Source organism: Typopeltis vanoorti, chromosome 8, assembly GCF_054136105.1.
Source record: "Typopeltis vanoorti isolate ZY-2024b chromosome 8, IOZ_Tvanoo_1.0, whole genome shotgun sequence".
In the NCBI taxonomy this organism is placed as follows: domain Eukaryota; kingdom Metazoa; phylum Arthropoda; class Arachnida; order Uropygi; family Thelyphonidae; genus Typopeltis; species Typopeltis vanoorti.
Window position 1 is genome coordinate 6115456 of NC_143556.1, and position 16622 is coordinate 6132077.

General features: G+C 37.1%; 1 protein-coding gene across 4 annotated transcripts in view; it reads right to left on the minus strand.

Annotated features, from left to right (window-relative positions):
* LOC150103699 (sterol O-acyltransferase 1-like) overlaps positions 1-16622 on the minus strand; it is a 246292-nt gene that overhangs the window by 136212 nt on the left and 93458 nt on the right. For all 4 annotated transcript variants that reach the window (XM_090396650.1, XM_090396649.1, XM_090396652.1 and 1 more), the window contains exon 4: positions 7403-7465. In XM_090396650.1, the coding sequence (XP_090252776.1) occupies positions 7403-7465 (63 nt within the window). The remainder of the gene's footprint in view (positions 1-7402; positions 7466-16622) is intronic.

Below are 16622 nucleotides of genomic sequence, written 5' to 3' on the forward strand. Positions count from 1 at the left end.
CATGATGTCTATAGACATTCAGCAAAATCTCGATACAATTCTGTAACACCTATTGAATAACATGAATAAGAAGTGCAATTTTGTCTCACTATTTCATCCCATGGCCGAGAGAGGTTTAAAGAGAATGTGCTAAGGAATAGACAGCTCACTGACTTGGCTGATCAATGAATGATCAAAGAGAGCAGAAGGAGGGTAAGATAGTACCATTGCACAAGGATAGTGGTAGAATGCAGGTGTCAAACTGTAGACTAATTTGTATTTCTTCTGTGGTCATTAAGATTTTAGAGAAATTAGCAACAGATCATATACAATATTGGGTAGGTCAAGGTAATATTATCTGTGAAGGTCAGCATGTATTTGTTAAAGGACACTCTTGTTTCGGTAAATTGGTTACCTTTTATAATAAAGTGACAACAGTAGTTGACAAGAGAAAGGCATATATTGTCATTTTTTGGATTTTACAAAGACATTTGAGAAGGTGCCACATGACAAGTTCATATTTAAGTTGCAATACATTTGCTGCTAGTGAATTGGATTGGAAATCTGCTACCTAATAGATGTCAGAGTTGTGTATGAGGAAGCACTATCAAGGAAGAAGGTCACAAGTGGGATTCCACAGGAATCAGTACTGGGACCTTTGCTTTTTAACCTTTATGTCAATGATATTGGCACTGTGTTGCAAGGGGTTATTCAGTTATTTGCTGATGAAGTGAACCTTGGAAGAATCAATAGTGCCAATCTGGTAGCTCTTCTGGATGATTTAAATAAGCTAGACAGATGGATAAGCAAATGAGTATATCACTTTAATGCAACTAAATGTAAGGTTTTGAAATTTGGAATCCACAGAAAGGAGGCTGCATACTCTATTGATGGATCTGTACTAGAGGAAGTGGATGGGGTAAGGGATCTTGGGGTGATAGTAGATAAAAAATTTGAAGTTTAGAGCACATAATTCAAAAGTGGTGAAGATAACTCAGAGAATTGTTGCAATACTACTGAGAAGAATTTTGACTAGTAGAGATAAACGAGTGGTGATTTCATTGTATAAAGCCCTGATTAGGTCACATCTGGATGATTGTGCCCAGATCTTGTCACCAGGATTTGAGGGGGAGGATAAGTTAGCCTTGGAGAGGAATACGGAGGCAGAAAAGCAAAATATCAAGAGTTGACAATGTCAGTTACAAGAATAAAAGGCATGCAGACCTCAGAATTTGGTGGATAGAAGATGAAGGGGGGGGGGGTGGCATGATTGAGATATTAAACTATTCTGAGGTATTCACAGGATTGATACAAAAGATATTTCTCATCTAGTAGAACAAGAGGAAGAAGGAAAGACAAGAGGCCATCCCTGAAAGTTGCAAAAGGAGGTGACAAGTAGAAGAGTAAGAAGTGGCCTTTTTCTTTTTTTTTTTTTTTTCATGGAGGATGGTTGAGCTATAAAATTCATTGCCTGATAGAGTGGTAAATGTGCAGACAGTGAATGGATTTAAGGAGTGGTGTGGTAGTGTGTGCTATGTTGTCAAAGATAGGCCTCCATGATCATCATGGAGGTCCAGAATAATAATTCCTTATGTGTTATCAGGAAATGAAGGAGGAAGCAAGAGACAGAGGAAATTGGGGGAAGAGAATCTGCTGAGCTATACCATGGACCTCTCAAGAGACAGAACACTAATGATGATGTGTTGCATTTCTCATAATCTCCAGTCTACAACAATAAGCAACATTGTTGGGGAGAGAATACATTCCTGTCTAACTTCTTTTTTAATTTCAAATGTTTCTGAAAGTTCTCCATTGTGCATGATTTGTAGTTTATATTTTTCACAAATTTTCTTAACTAAGTTGATAATTTTACATGGTAGTATGCCATAATACAACATTAATTTGTATATAGCTTCTCTATCAATGCTATCAAAAGCTTTTTCAAAATCAACAGTTGATATAAAGATTTATTATTATTATTATTATTACATAACACCTCCAGGGAGTTTAAACACTCATCAAGGGAGGGCACTTACTCTATAACTCTCGGTCTCCACCACTCAAATCCACCAACCACACTACCTTCAATCACCTACAGCAACACCATCCACTGCTGACCACCACCACCAGTATTTTCACAGACACTCACAAACATCCATGCCCATGGTGGGATTTGAACCTGCAGCCTTTTGGCTGGAGAGCAGATACACCAACCACTCAGCCAACCAGACTGGAAAATAATTAATGCTAGCAGCACCTAGGGATCCAGGTGGCCATCCTCCCAAGTACTAACTTTGCTTAACTTCAGTGATCAGATGAGAACTGGTGGTTTCAAGCTGATCTGGCCACTGACAAAAAATTTAGCAGCCACCGGTGGGATTTGACTGCCATTCTATTAAAATATATAAGCAATATAATATTGATATATTTAAAGCTCTGAAATAATGCTATGAATGTAAAAACTGCATTTTTATGAATATAAATTAAATGTAATGCACTACATTTTATGTATACAATATTACTACAGTATACTATTATAAGTAAAGAAGAGCATAGAAGTGATCTCAGCACAAGTGCTAAAGGAATGTACAAGAGAACTAGCACTAGCATGTCCCTATTTGGCAGTTCACCTTGAGGCTTGCCATGAACAAGATTCCTACTAAATGGAAAGAAGGGAAGGAAAGATGGAGCTAAGGATGATACAACTAATTATAGACCAATCTGTATCTCTGGACTGGTCATTAACGTAATAGAGAGGCTGATCCTAGAACTGGATATACATGATAATTATGTCCATGTTAAAAAAGTAAAAAGTGATAAACTGTTTCTACATCAGAAGAATACTTAAAATGACATTGTATAGTGTGTAGCTGTATGCATTTCTAAAACTTCATTTTACCAAAATGGGTAAACTATTTCTATTCAAAAGAAAGATTCTGGTATTGCGACCACATGTTTATTAAGATAAATAAAAATAAACAAACCCAACAAGTTTCATATGTCGTTTGACTTACATTTTCAGGGGTTAAAGGTAACTAAAAGTTTAAACACAAGAAATGAGAAATTACTCAAAATAGTCCATTCTATGATGTTATGGCCACCTAACTGTTCATTAAATTAAAAAATCCGAATGCAGAATCTGTGCATGCTAAGTTTGAACAATGCTGAATATTGTCACGTTCTGTTGTTCATGTTCACACTGTCCGAGGTCTGACTTAGGTATATTTTTTATTAATGCTGACCAAACTTGGTGTAGAATTAGGCCCTGGTATTTGTTGCATTGCATTGGAATTCTAACCATATTTGCAGCTTCTTTAAATTTCCTTGTGAAACATTTTTTTTAAATATAAGACATGTTCGTTTTATGCCAGAGTACATTATAGCCGGTGGAAGTTGTGTGGGATGCTAGACCTGATTTATGTTCTCTTCTTTTTTGCATGTCTTTTTCGTGTTCGTTCATACGAATTTCTCCTGATCTTCCCGTCTGGCCTACGTAGCAGATGCCACAGGAACAATGAATTTTATATGCACCTGGTTTTTTTAAAGGATAATGTGGAGGTTTTGGGAGATGTAGAAATCTTGATATTTTTTCTAGCAGAAGAAAAGCAAATTTAATGTTATGTTTGCTTAGTAATTTGGCCAATTTGTCTGTAATGTTCTTGATGTATGGTAGCGTGATTGCGTTCTTGAAAACTTGCTTTTGTGAGATGCTTGTAGGAAGGTGTGTTGAGGATTTTCTCGATTATCTTAGGTTCAAAACCATTTTTTTTTTTTTTTGAGGATCTGTTTTAAATAATGTAATTCTTCATTTCTCTTTTTTTTTTCCTGTGCTGGAAATATTGTAAGCTCTATCCCTCAAGGTTTTTATTAAACTTATTTTTTGTCTGGGGTGGTGCCTTTGGTGTGAGGCTGCATTAAGAAATCTTCCTGTATTGGTGGGTTTTCTATAAATAAAGAAAGATAATCTATTATGTTTTTCAATGATTTCTATTAGTATATCAAGAAAAGGAAGTTTTTTATGTTCTTCCTGTTCCAAAGTGAATTTTATGTTGTGTAGATTATTAAGATAATCTTTAAAAGCAGTGAGTTCCTCTGTTGTTCCTGGCCATGTGATGAAAATATCGTCTACATAATGAAGCCAAATTTTCGGTTTTTTATGATAGTTGTTTAATGCATTATTTTCAAAATTTTCCATATATAGGTTAGCTAAATTCTAAGTATATTTGCAGCTTCCTTTTTTTCCCAAAATTTGTCTTGATACATGAAAAACGTATTCTTTATGCAATGTTTATATAGTTCTACAATGTCTGGTGGGAAAAGGTCTTCAAGGAGATTCACTGTTTCATTTCTGGGAATATTTGTAAAGCAGCTGACTACATCCAAATTAGCTAAAATGTCTGAAGGTTCTATGTATATATCCTTTACCTTCTCAATAAAATGTGCACTGTTCTTAATGAATGATGTCGTTTTTCTTATGTGTGGTAAAATCATGTTGGTGAGGTGTTTTGCCAGATTCGTGGTTGGAGAGTCTCTTTCATCCACTATCGGTCTTAAAGGAATATCTATCTTATGTATTTTTGGTACTTCATACATTCTAGATACTAATGGATAGTACCTAGAATCAGAGTCCTGTTTTTTAGAGTATTAATGACACCTAGCTTTTGTGTTGGGTGGTGGTAAGAGTTTATGTGTATATATTGGCCAGTATGTGTCGATTTCCAGTAAACAGTGAAGGAACGATTGCCAGAAGGAAGACGTGTGACAAGTGTATCTAGAAACAGAAGTGTTCTGTTTTTCAATCTCAATTGTGAACTATATGCATTTGTGTTGTTTGTTTAGGTGGCTAAGGAATGTGGCTAGTGTCTGGTGGCCATGGGACTAGATTGTGAAAACATCATCAACATATCTAAGCCAGACTTTGGGTTTTAAAGGAGAGGAACCTAAAGCAAGTTGCTCAAAATATTCCATATAAAAGTTAGCAATGGGGGGGGGGGGAAATAATGGCAAGCCCATGGCTGTGCCTTCTTTTTTTTAGGTAGAAAGCGTTTTGCCATACAAAATAACCAGAATGCAATACATGTGCAAAGAGCACAGTGATATCTGGAGGGAATTTGTTCTGTAAAAGAAGGATTGTGTCATTGCAACATTCGTAAAGAGGGCAGAGATGTCAAAACTGACTAATAAATCATCTTTTTCTAATGTAATGTCGTTGATGATGTTTATGAAGTGTTGTGCGCTAATTTTTTGGCTAAGTGATAATTCAGGTTATCTATCCCTTCAACTATAGGCCAGAGTTGTGTGTTTTATTTGTATATTTTCGGTAGCCCGTAAATTCTTGGGGAACAAGCATAGTGCGGAAATAGTTTTTTGATCATATCTTTGGACCATGTGGTAGTTGACTTAAGTAGTTTCTCTGTTTTCTTTTTTATTCTATTAGTTTGGTTGTAGTTAACAAGTTGGTATGTGTTAATGTCCAAGACTAGCAGATTCATTTTTTATACATAAGTGGTTCGGTTTAAAATAACGGTGGCATTTCCTTTATCGGCTCTAGTTATTACGATGTCTGGATTTGACTTTAATGATTTCACCGCTGTTATTTCGTGTTTTGTTAAGTTGCTTGTTATTGTTTTGTTATGATTTAAAATGTTGGCGGTTTCTAAACGTATTTTGTCTGCTATGTTATTTGGGATGAATCTTAAGCCTTTTTCTATGTTACAAATAAATTCAAGTTTGTTTATCAACCTGCTACGGCAAAATTTAGACCTTTATTTAGTACCAGGAGGAGTTCTTCTTTGTTTAAAGCGTGGTTGGAAAGGTTAACTACATTACTGTTACCTGTACATCATTCATTAAGAACAGTGCACATTTTATTGAGAAGGTAAAGGATATATACATATAACATTCAGACATTTTGACAAGTTTGGATGTAGTCAGCCTCTTTACAAATGTTCCCAGAAATGAAAAGTGAATCTCCTTGAAGACCTTTTTCCACCAGAAATTGCAGAACTATATAAACATTGCATAAAAAGTACGTTTTCATGTATCAAGACAAATTTTGGGAACAAAAAGAAGGACTGGCAATGGGTTCCCCCCTCTCCCCAGCTTTAGCTAACCTATATATGGAAAATTTTGAAAATAATACATTAAACAACTATCATAAAAAACCGAAAATCTGGCTTCATTATGTAGATGATATTTTCATCATATGGCCAGGAACAACAGAGGAACTCACTGCTTTTAACGATTATCTTAATAATCAACATAAAATTCACTTTGGAACAGGAAGAACATAAAAAAATTCCTTTTCTTGATATACTAATAGAAATCATTGAAGAACATAATAGATTATCTTTCTTTTTATACGAAGATTTCTTAATGGAGCCTTACAACATCACCCCAGGCAAAAGAAAGTTTAATAAAAACCTTGAGGGATAGAGCACAGAATATTTGCAGCACAGAAAAAAAAAGAGAAATGAAGAATTACATTATTTAACACAGATTCCCAAAAAAAATGGTTTTGAACCTAAGATAATCAAGAAAATCCTCAACACACTTTCTACAAGCATCTCACAAAAGCAAGATTAAAGTTGCTTTTCTTCCGCTAGAAAAAATACCAAGATTTCTACATCCCCCAAAACCTTCACATCACCCTTTAAAAAAAGCCAGGTGTATATAAAATTCATTGCTCCTGTGGCATCTGCTATGTAGGCCAGATGGGAAGATCAGGGGAAATTTGTATGAATGAATACCAAAAAGACATGCAAAAAATGAGAGAACACAAATCAGGCCTAGCATCCCACGTAACTTCCACCGGACATAATGTACTCTGGCATAAAATGAACATGTCTTATATTGAAAAAAAAAAGAAATTTAAAGAATTTAAATATGCTAAGAATTCTAATGAAATGCAACAAAAACCAGGGGCCTAGTTCTACACCAAGTCTGGTCAGCATTGATAAAAAATATACCTAAGTCAGATCTCGGACATTGTGAACATGAACAACAGAACGTGACAACACCCAGCATTGTTCAAACTTAGCATGCACAGATTCTGCATTCGGATTTTTTAATTTATTGAAACTTATTAAAGATGGCCATAACATTATAGAATGGACTATTCTGAGTAATTTCTCATTTCTTGTGTTTAAACTTTTAGTTACCTTTAACCCCTGAAGATGTAAGTCAAACAACACGAAACTTGTCAGGTTTGTTTATATTTATTTATCTTAATAAACTTGTGGTTGCAATACCGAAATCTTTCTTTTTAACTGCTAAACAACAGAAACCTATACCTACAAACTATTTCTATGTCTGTTTCATATTATAAATCTACTTCATGTCGAATCTAAGTTAATTGTGAATTAAAAAAGCCAAAGTATAAAATCAATTTAATGTAAGAATTTTTTTTATCTCACATACTTACGTCAAAGCAGAATTTCTTTGTGCAAATTCTTTCTGTGGCAGTTCTGCAAGTAGCTTTCCTGTTCTGAAATTTAAAAAAAAATCAACTTTTCGGTCAAATAAAAACAAAATTTAAAATTCTACGTCATGTGCATAACTGAGAAAACCTAGAAAATGCAAATTCAGCTCTTACAGAATTTTACCAAGGAATAAAACAGAATACTAATATATTCTGTGTTTAAACAGTGTGCATGAAAGAAATAAAGGTAAAATTATATTCATATATCATATGTTCCATGTCCTATGAATTATATGAGTTCAAAATATAAACTTATTAAAGATGACTACGGTAGGAATTGGCAAATATTTTTGTAAATGTTGCTAAATGGCGAGGAAGGCAAGCTGGAATATGAGAAGCGATTGATCCTAAGATCCAAAGAAAATCCTACGGAATTTTTTAGCTATGTGGTCAGTAGGAGGAGAAATGATTGTGGAAGAATGACAGTGTGGGATAAAAATGTGAATAGAGTGACTGATGCAGAGGACATTGGAGTTGTTTAATGAAACACTTTCTTGGAGCAAATCATCCTGGAGAAGTAAGTTTTAATATTAGAGGAATAAGGCAGGTTAGAGGTTTAGAGGTGCAAGAGGAGAGTGTGTTTCAAACACTGAGTACTCTGGATGTCAGTAAAGCTGTGGGGCTGGATGGTATTTCACCACGGGATTTGAGAGAATGTGCTAAAGAACTGACAGCTCTTTTGACCTGGCTTTTCAAGAAAGTCTGGCTATGGGAAAAGTATACCCAAGGAATGGAAGAAAGGTAAGATAGTGCCATTGCATAAGGGCAGTAGCAGACTGGAAGTGTCTAATTATAGGCCAGTTTGTGTGTCATCAGTAGTTGTTAAGGTCTTGGAGAAATTAGTGAGGGACTACATACAGCACTGGACAGATGAGGGTAATGATGAGAATCAACATGGATTTGTTAAGGGTACTCTTGCTTTTGTAATATGATTGCCGTTTATAATAAAGTGACAACAGTAGTTGATAAGGAAAAGGCATATACTGCCAATTTTTTGGATTTTACAAAGCCATTTGACACATGATAAGCTGATATTTAAGTTGCAGCACATGTGTTTAGATGTTGGATTAGTCACCTGGATTCAGGATTGGCTGCCTGATAGATGTACTGTATCAGATAGTTGTGTATAGTGGGGCGATATCAAGGAGGCATAAGGTCACAAGTGGGGTCCCACAGGGCTCAGTACTTGGACTTATATTGTTTAACCTTTATATCAATGACATTGTCAATGAATGTAGGAGGATATTCAGTTGTTTGCAGATGATGAGAAGCTGGGTTATTAGTAATAGTGCAGATGTGAGAGCCCTGCAAGAGGATTTGAATAAACTAGACAGATGTGCAAATGAATTAGTGGGTGTAGGTTTAATGCAGCAAAATGTAAAGTCTTGACGTTTGGGATACATCTATGGGAGGTTGCATACTCTGTTAGAGGAGATGTACTGGAGGATTAAGAGAGGCAAGAGATTTGAGGATGGTCATTGATAGAAACCTGAAACTCAAGGAACATTACAATGGTGGTAATGGTAACCCAGAGGATTGCTGCAATACTGAGAAGGAGGTGGACCTGCAGAGATAAAAGAGTTATTGTTCCATTGTATAAGACCACACTTGGACTATTGTTTTCAGATTTGGTATCCAGGATTTGAAGGGGATACATTAACTGTGGAATGGGTACAGAGGCAGATAACAAAGATGGTTTCAGGACTGTACAATGCTAGTTATGAGGATCGGCTGAGGGAATTTGGACTGCAGAGTTTGGTATATAGAAGAAGAAGAGGTGATATGATTGAGACTTTTAAACTGTTGAGAGGTAGTTACAGGGTTGACACTGGGGAGGTCTTTTGCTTGGTGGAAAAGTGGGAAGGAGTGAAACAAGTAACCTTCCCTGGAAGTTATGAAAGGAAGCTGTGAGCAAGAGGATGAGAAGTGGTTTCTTTGCATGGAGGGTGGTTGAACCATGAAAAGCATTGCCTGATAGAGTAGTTAGAGCAAGAACAGTCAATAAGTTCAAGGAGTGGTATGATAGGCTTTATGTTTCCTAGGAAGGACCTCCCACGACGATCTTTTGACTCCATGGAGGCCTGAATAATAATAATAATAATAATGAATTTCCAGTGATTATAATACTGATTATCTATCTTCTGTATTTAATGCCATATATCCTTGTTATCATGTATCCAATTTATACCTGGTGCAGAGATATCACACAGCATTGATATTAAATATATGTATATATATAGAAGAGGGATCTGGAAAGTTCTGATAAACACCTAGAAAAAAAAAAAAATTAAAGAATAATTCTTCTAAATCCAGATGGCGTGAGGGTTACAGATGCAGAAGAGGTCGATCAGTTAATGAGTGCCCATTTCGTTAAAAGCTATCAACTTGGTGAACACAACATTGAGCTCACTGTTACCTCTTCACTAGATGAAGAAACGCAGGTGTGCGAGTCTGAGGTATTAGAACTGTTGCACAAATTGAATAAGAATTCAATAAGAATGGGGACTGATGGAATATCAGCAGGTGTGCTAAAAGAGGGTTCAGCTGAACTGGCCATTCCTTTGACCAGGATGTTTAATATGAGTCTCAGAACAAGGAAGATTCCGCAGGAATGTATGGTAATTCCATTGCACAATGGTGCAAAGACCGATGTATCCAACTATCGACCAATTAGTATCTCAGGAATGGTGGTGAAGATTTTGAAAAAATTCATTAGGGTCCACATTCAGAAATGGGGTGACAGTGAATCTCTACTTTGCAATGAACAACATGGGTTTACTAAGAGAAGGTCATGTTTCAGCAACTTGCTCACATTCTATAACAGAAAGGGAATGGATACACCATGATACTTTTGGATTTTGCTAAGGCTTTTGACAGAATACAGCATGGCAGACTGTTGCATAAATTGGAGAAAATGGGTTTGGGTTATACAATATTAGCATGGATAAGAGGACAGCTGACTGACAGATATCAAAAAGTGGTATACGGGGGATCTGAGTCTGCAAGGTTTAAAAAATTCTGCAGAAGAATATAAAAGTTCTTTCCTTGAGGGCCCTACAGGGCACACTGGTGGCATGGCGTTGCCACCAGAGAATGACTACAATGATAACTAGAACAAGCACAGGGTAAAACACTTGTAAAGGCTTAGGCCTATATCACGTCTGGACATGATGTAAGGGTAGTACTGTCCATAACCAGTACAAAGATTAAAAAAATAAAAATAAAATAAAATAATAAAAAAATAAATAAATTACAAGTGGTGTACCACAAGGATCAGTGCTTGTTCCACTGTTATTCAATCTGTACATTAATGATATTGGGAAAGATTTGACAAGTGACATACAGCTATTTGCTGTATGTCACTTGTTTGCCCTACCTATTACCCTACTTATCTTTGATTCAAACTTTGAATCACTGTTATTCAATCTGTACATTAATGGTATTGGGAAGGATTTGACAAGTGACATACAGCTATTTACTGTATGTCACTTGTTTGCCCTACCTATTACCCTACCTATCTTTGATTCAAACTTTGAATCACTGTTATTATCTGTACATTAATGATATTGGGAAGGATTTGACAAGTGACACAGCTATTTGCTGTATGTCACTTGTTTGCCCTACCTATTACCCTACCTATCTTTGATTCAAAGATAGGTAGGGTAATCAGGAATGCTGCTGATATGCAGTCTTTGCAGAATGATTTGAATAGGCTGGAATTGTGAGCATGGGAAAATGGGTGTCAGTTCAATGTCAGTAAATGTAAAGTCATTCAATTTGGCATGATTACATATCAAAGTCATATTATATTGGTGGGATTAGATTAGAATAAATTGATGAGTCTAAGGATCTTGGAGTGTTAATAGATAGGAAGTTGAAGTTTAGGAGCCATGTGGCAAAGATTGCAAATACTCTAAAAATAATGGCAATGCTGAAACGAACGTTGACATGTAGAGATAAGGATGTTATTTTGCCTCTTTACAAGGCCTTGAGAAGACCTCACTTGGACTATTGTGCGCAGGTCTGATCTCCTGGTTTCCATTGTGATTCTGATATATTGGAGAGAGTACAAAGGAGAGTGTTAAAAACGATATCAGGATTCGGAAACACTGATTATGAAGATAGATTGAGAATTTGTAGACTGCAGACACTAGCAAACAGGAGAAAGAGAGGGTAATATGATTGAGACTTACAAACTTCTGAAAGGTTCATACGGGATTTCAACTGATGAAATTTTTCAGCAGCGAGGGCTATATTTTTCTCTCAGAGGATGGTGCATGATTGGAATGGATTGCCATTGGATGTTGTGAGTGCAAGCAGTGTGAATGAATTCAAGAATAAGTATGATAGTGGTGTGTGTTGTATGTGGCCTCCCTCGATGAGTCTCTGACTCCCTGGAGGTCTCTCTTAATAATAATAAAGAATTGCACTACCTGAAACAGAACCTTGCGCTTAATGGTTTTGCACCCAAGACGATCGGAAAAATTCTTGATACATCTCCTGCAACTCCCTTACTTAAACAAAATTTCAAGAATGCAATCACACTGCCTTACATCAAAAATGTCGTGGACAAAATGGCTGCATTGCTCCATGAGTACAACATAAAAGTGGCTTTTTTTTTAGCTTTACAAAAAATATCAAGATTATTACATCCATCAAAACTTCCACATCACCCCATGAAAAAAACCAGACATGAAAAACCGTGAAAAACACATAAAAAACATCAAAAAAAAAAAAAAAAAAAAAAAAAAAGAAGAAAGCAAAAATCAGGCCAGGCATTCCACAAAACCACTACTGGCCATTAAGTACTCTGGCAACAAACAAAAATGTCATATATTGATAACTGTTTCACAAAAAAATTTAAAGAAGCCTCACAAATGCTTAGGATCCCTATACAATGCAATAAAAATCAAGGCTTAATTTTACTTAAGTATGGTCTGGTTTAATCAAAAATTTAATTGCCACAGACCTAGGACATAGCATGAGTATACCACAGAATGTGATAGCAACAACTAGCAACATTCCAAAACACATACAGTAATTAATTTATCATTTGTATTCTGGTTTATTTATTATTTAACAGTTGTGAAGTTTTCAAAAACATCTAATATGTGTAATTGTTAATAGGCTTTTAATGTGTAAAACTTATGTAATAAACTTACAACGCACGAAATTTGTTGGGTTTTAATTGTTTATTTTTACAAAACTCCTTATATTATAACGTGGTCTCAATACCAAAAACTTGCTACAGAATTGCTTCACCACAGAAACCTACATGAAACTATTCTGGTCAATTGCCTCTGGAACATCTGTTCATCCTTTGAAAGCCTGGTGACCAAATCTGTGCACAGTAGTCCATATGCAACCTAATCAAAGCCTTAAATTGCTTCTAGAAGTTAGTGTCCTCTGCATCATTGCCAGAATTCGTTGCATTGTCCTCACAATTTTGGCAGCATGTCCTCTAAATTTCAGATCCTCATCCACCATCACTGCAAAGTCTCATATTTCCTCCACCTTCACATCCATAGATTACTAAAACATGACCTCCCTTTAGCAAATCCATGCTATTCATCAAAGATAATTTGTTAGGGAGAGGAATTGGTGGCGCAGATAGCATCAGCCTGGCCAAAAATTATTGCGATCACTGAGACGTGGTTGACAGAAGGGGATATAAAAACAGAAATAGAAGTCGCTGGGTATAGCATTTTTCGCCAGGATAGGAGGGGAAAGCGTGGTGGTGGGGTGCTGCTTATGATAAGTGATGACCTATGTCCTCTAAGAGTGGAGAATTTGGAAGGAAGTGAGACAAATGATTTTGAGAGTGTATGGTGTGAGGTAGAGGTAGGCAAGACAGGATATTTAGTGGGGTGTTCCTACAGACCCAGGAGCACAGAGGATGGGGACCAGGAGATGTTTAGACAGCTAAGTTTGGCAAGTGCAAGAAGAATGATTGTTATGGGAGATTTTAACTTCAGTAGTATAAATTGGAGAGAGGAAGATGCATGTAACAATAGGGGAATGGAATTTCTAGAATTCTTGAGGGACAAATGTCTTAGGCAACATGTAACAGAGGGAACAAGAGGTTCAAAAATTTTGGATTTGGTTATAGCATCAGAAGAGTTGATAATAACCGAGTTGACGTCTCTCCCACCAGTTGGAGAGAGTGACCATATGGTGTTGACTTGGAAAATGAATAGACATGCAGGAGTATCAAAGAGACGGGAACTTATGTGGAATTATAAGGCAGGTGATTATAATAGTCTTAGACGTCAACTTCGGGAAGTTTCATGGAGGGAGGAATTGGAAGGCCGGGATATCACCAGTGCGTGGGAAATTGTGAAAGAATATTTGTTATCAGCAATGGTAAGTTGTATACCACGAGTGAAGAAGAGGGCGCAATTTGGAGTAAAGTGGATGACAAACAATATTAAACAGGAATTGCATGCGAAAAAGAGGCTATGGAAGAGATATAAGGAGACAGGTGAAGAGATGCATGAGGAATATAAGACACAGGCCACAAGAGTGACTCGTGTGGTAAGGAAAGCGAAACTGGAATATGAGAGGAGATTGGCCCTAAGATCCAAAGAAAATCCTAGGGAATTTTTTAGCTATGTGGCCAGTAGGAGGAGAAATGACTGTGGAAGAATGATATTGTGGGATAAAAATGGGAATAGAGTGACTGATGCAGAGAACATAGTGGAATTGTTCAATGAACACTTTATTGGAGTATTTCATCCTAGAGGAGTCAGTTTTAATGCTAGAGGGATAGGACTGGTACGAGGTCTGGAGGTACAGGAGGAGAGTGTGTTTCAGATACTGAGTACTCTGGATGTCAGTAAAGCTGTGGGACTGGATGGTATTTCGCCACGAGTTTTGAGAGAATGTGCTAGGGAATTGACAATACCTTTAACGTGGCTTTTCAATGAAAGTCTGGCTTTGGCAAAGGTGCCCAGGGAATGGAAGGAAGGTAAGATAGTGCCACTGCAAAAGGGTGGTAACAGACTGGAAGTGTCTAATTATAGGCCAGTCTGTGTGTCATCAGTAGTTGTTAAGATCTTGGAGAAAGCAGTGAGGGACCGTGTACAGCATTGGGCCGATGAGGGTAATGTTATCTGTGAGAATTAACATGGATTTGTGAAAGGACGCTCTTGTTTTAGCAATATGCTAGCCTTTTATAATAAAGTTACAAGAGCATTAGATGAGGGAAAGGCATATACTGCAATTTTCTTAGACTTGGCAAAGGCATTTGACAGGGTGCCACATGATAAGCTGATATTTAAGTTGCAGCACATGGGTCTGGATGTCAGATTGGTCAACTGGATTCAGGATTGGCTGTCTGATAGGTATCAGAGAGTTGTGTATGGTGGAGCAGTTTCCAGGAGGCAGAGGGTTACAAGTGGGGTCCCACAGGGCTCAGTACTAGGACCTATATTGTTTAACCTTTATATCAATGACATAGCCAGTGGATTGCAGGGGGATATTCAGGTGTTTGCGGATGATGCGAAGCTGGGAAGGATTATTAGTAATAGTGCAGATGTGGTAGCCCTGCAAGAGGATTTAAATAAACTAGATAGATGGGCAAATGAATGGGGGTGTCAGTTTAATGCAGCCAAATGTAAGGTCTTGAGGTTTGGGAAACATCGATTGGATGCTGCATACTCTATGGGAGGAGTTATACTGAATGAAGTAGGGGAGACAAGAGATCTGGGGTTGATGATTGATAGAAACCTGAAGTTTAGGGGACATATTGCAAAGGTGGTGAAGGTAACACAGAGGATTGCTGCTATTATGAGAAGGACACTGACCTGCAGAGATAAGAGGGTTATCATTCCGTTGTATAAGTCTCTGATCAGACCACACTTGGATTATTGTTCTCAGATTTGGTCCCCAGGATTTGAAGGGGATAAATTAACTGTGGAAAGGATACAAAGACGGATGACAAAGATGGTTTCAGGACTGTACAAGGATAGTTATGAGGATCGGCTGAGAGAATGTGGACTGCAGAGTTTGGTGGATAGAAGGAGAGGTGATATGATTAAGACTTTTAAACTGTTGAGAGGTGGTTACGGGGTTGACACTGGGGAGTTCTTTCGCTTGGTTGATCAGCGGGAAGGAGTGATGACAAGAGGCCATCCCTGGAAGTTACGAAAGGAAACTGTGAGCAAGAGGGTAAGGAGTGGTTTCTTTGTGTGGAGGGTGGTTGAGCTGTGGAATGCATTGCCTGATGGAGTGGTGGGAGTGAGAACGGTCAGTGAGTTTAAAGAGTGGTATGATAAACTTTGTGTTTCTCAGGGGGGGACCTCCCCTCGATGAGTCTTGACAGACTTTATGTCTTAGGAAGGACCTCCCTCGATGAGTCTTTTGACTCCTTGGAGGCCTGAATAATAATAATAATAATAATAATATTGTTTTAAACATAATTCGGGATCCTGCTCTCAATCTCTCCAACACTTTACTGCAACACCATTCTGAAACTGTTCCATATAGAAATCAGCTAGGAAGAGGGGGGTTAGAGAGAGAGAGAGAGAGAACCTATAGAAGTAATTCTGTATATTTGTATATGTTGTCCTGCCAAGAAAAGTAATCAACATAACTGATAAATTGAAGAAATCAGAGTACAGGCTAATCAGCTATGAGAACACACATAATTTACACACAAAAAATGCTATTTGTGGTGATGGTGGCAGATAGTGTTGTATATTGATGGCTGTAGTGTCATTGTTGGAAGATCAACTAGAGGAGATGGCAAGTTGGATGGTGGAGTGGTGTGCTCTCCCATGATGAGTCCTTGAACTTTCTGGAGGTGTCACATAATAATAAAATAATCAACTATGAGTAAAAGATGAACGTCTTGCATTATTTATAATATAGAAAAGCCATTACAGTAATTTCTCAATTATCTTAGCTTCAAATGAATGAACCTTCCAGTGACCATCCTACAAATAGGTTAGTGTGTCAGCTAACTTAATGTAAGTTTGCTTTCAGTTAATCAAGAGTTGAATATTAGACCAGCAAATTGCTCTCCTACTGCAGTTGGAAAATTTAGGCATTACTTTAATTATGTGGACTAAAGACAAGTAGGATCCATGGCTTCATGTGAAAGAGGTTTTCCACATGCTTTTCCCATGTGGCTTATCATAGTTTTCTCAAACAGGAAGTTTAG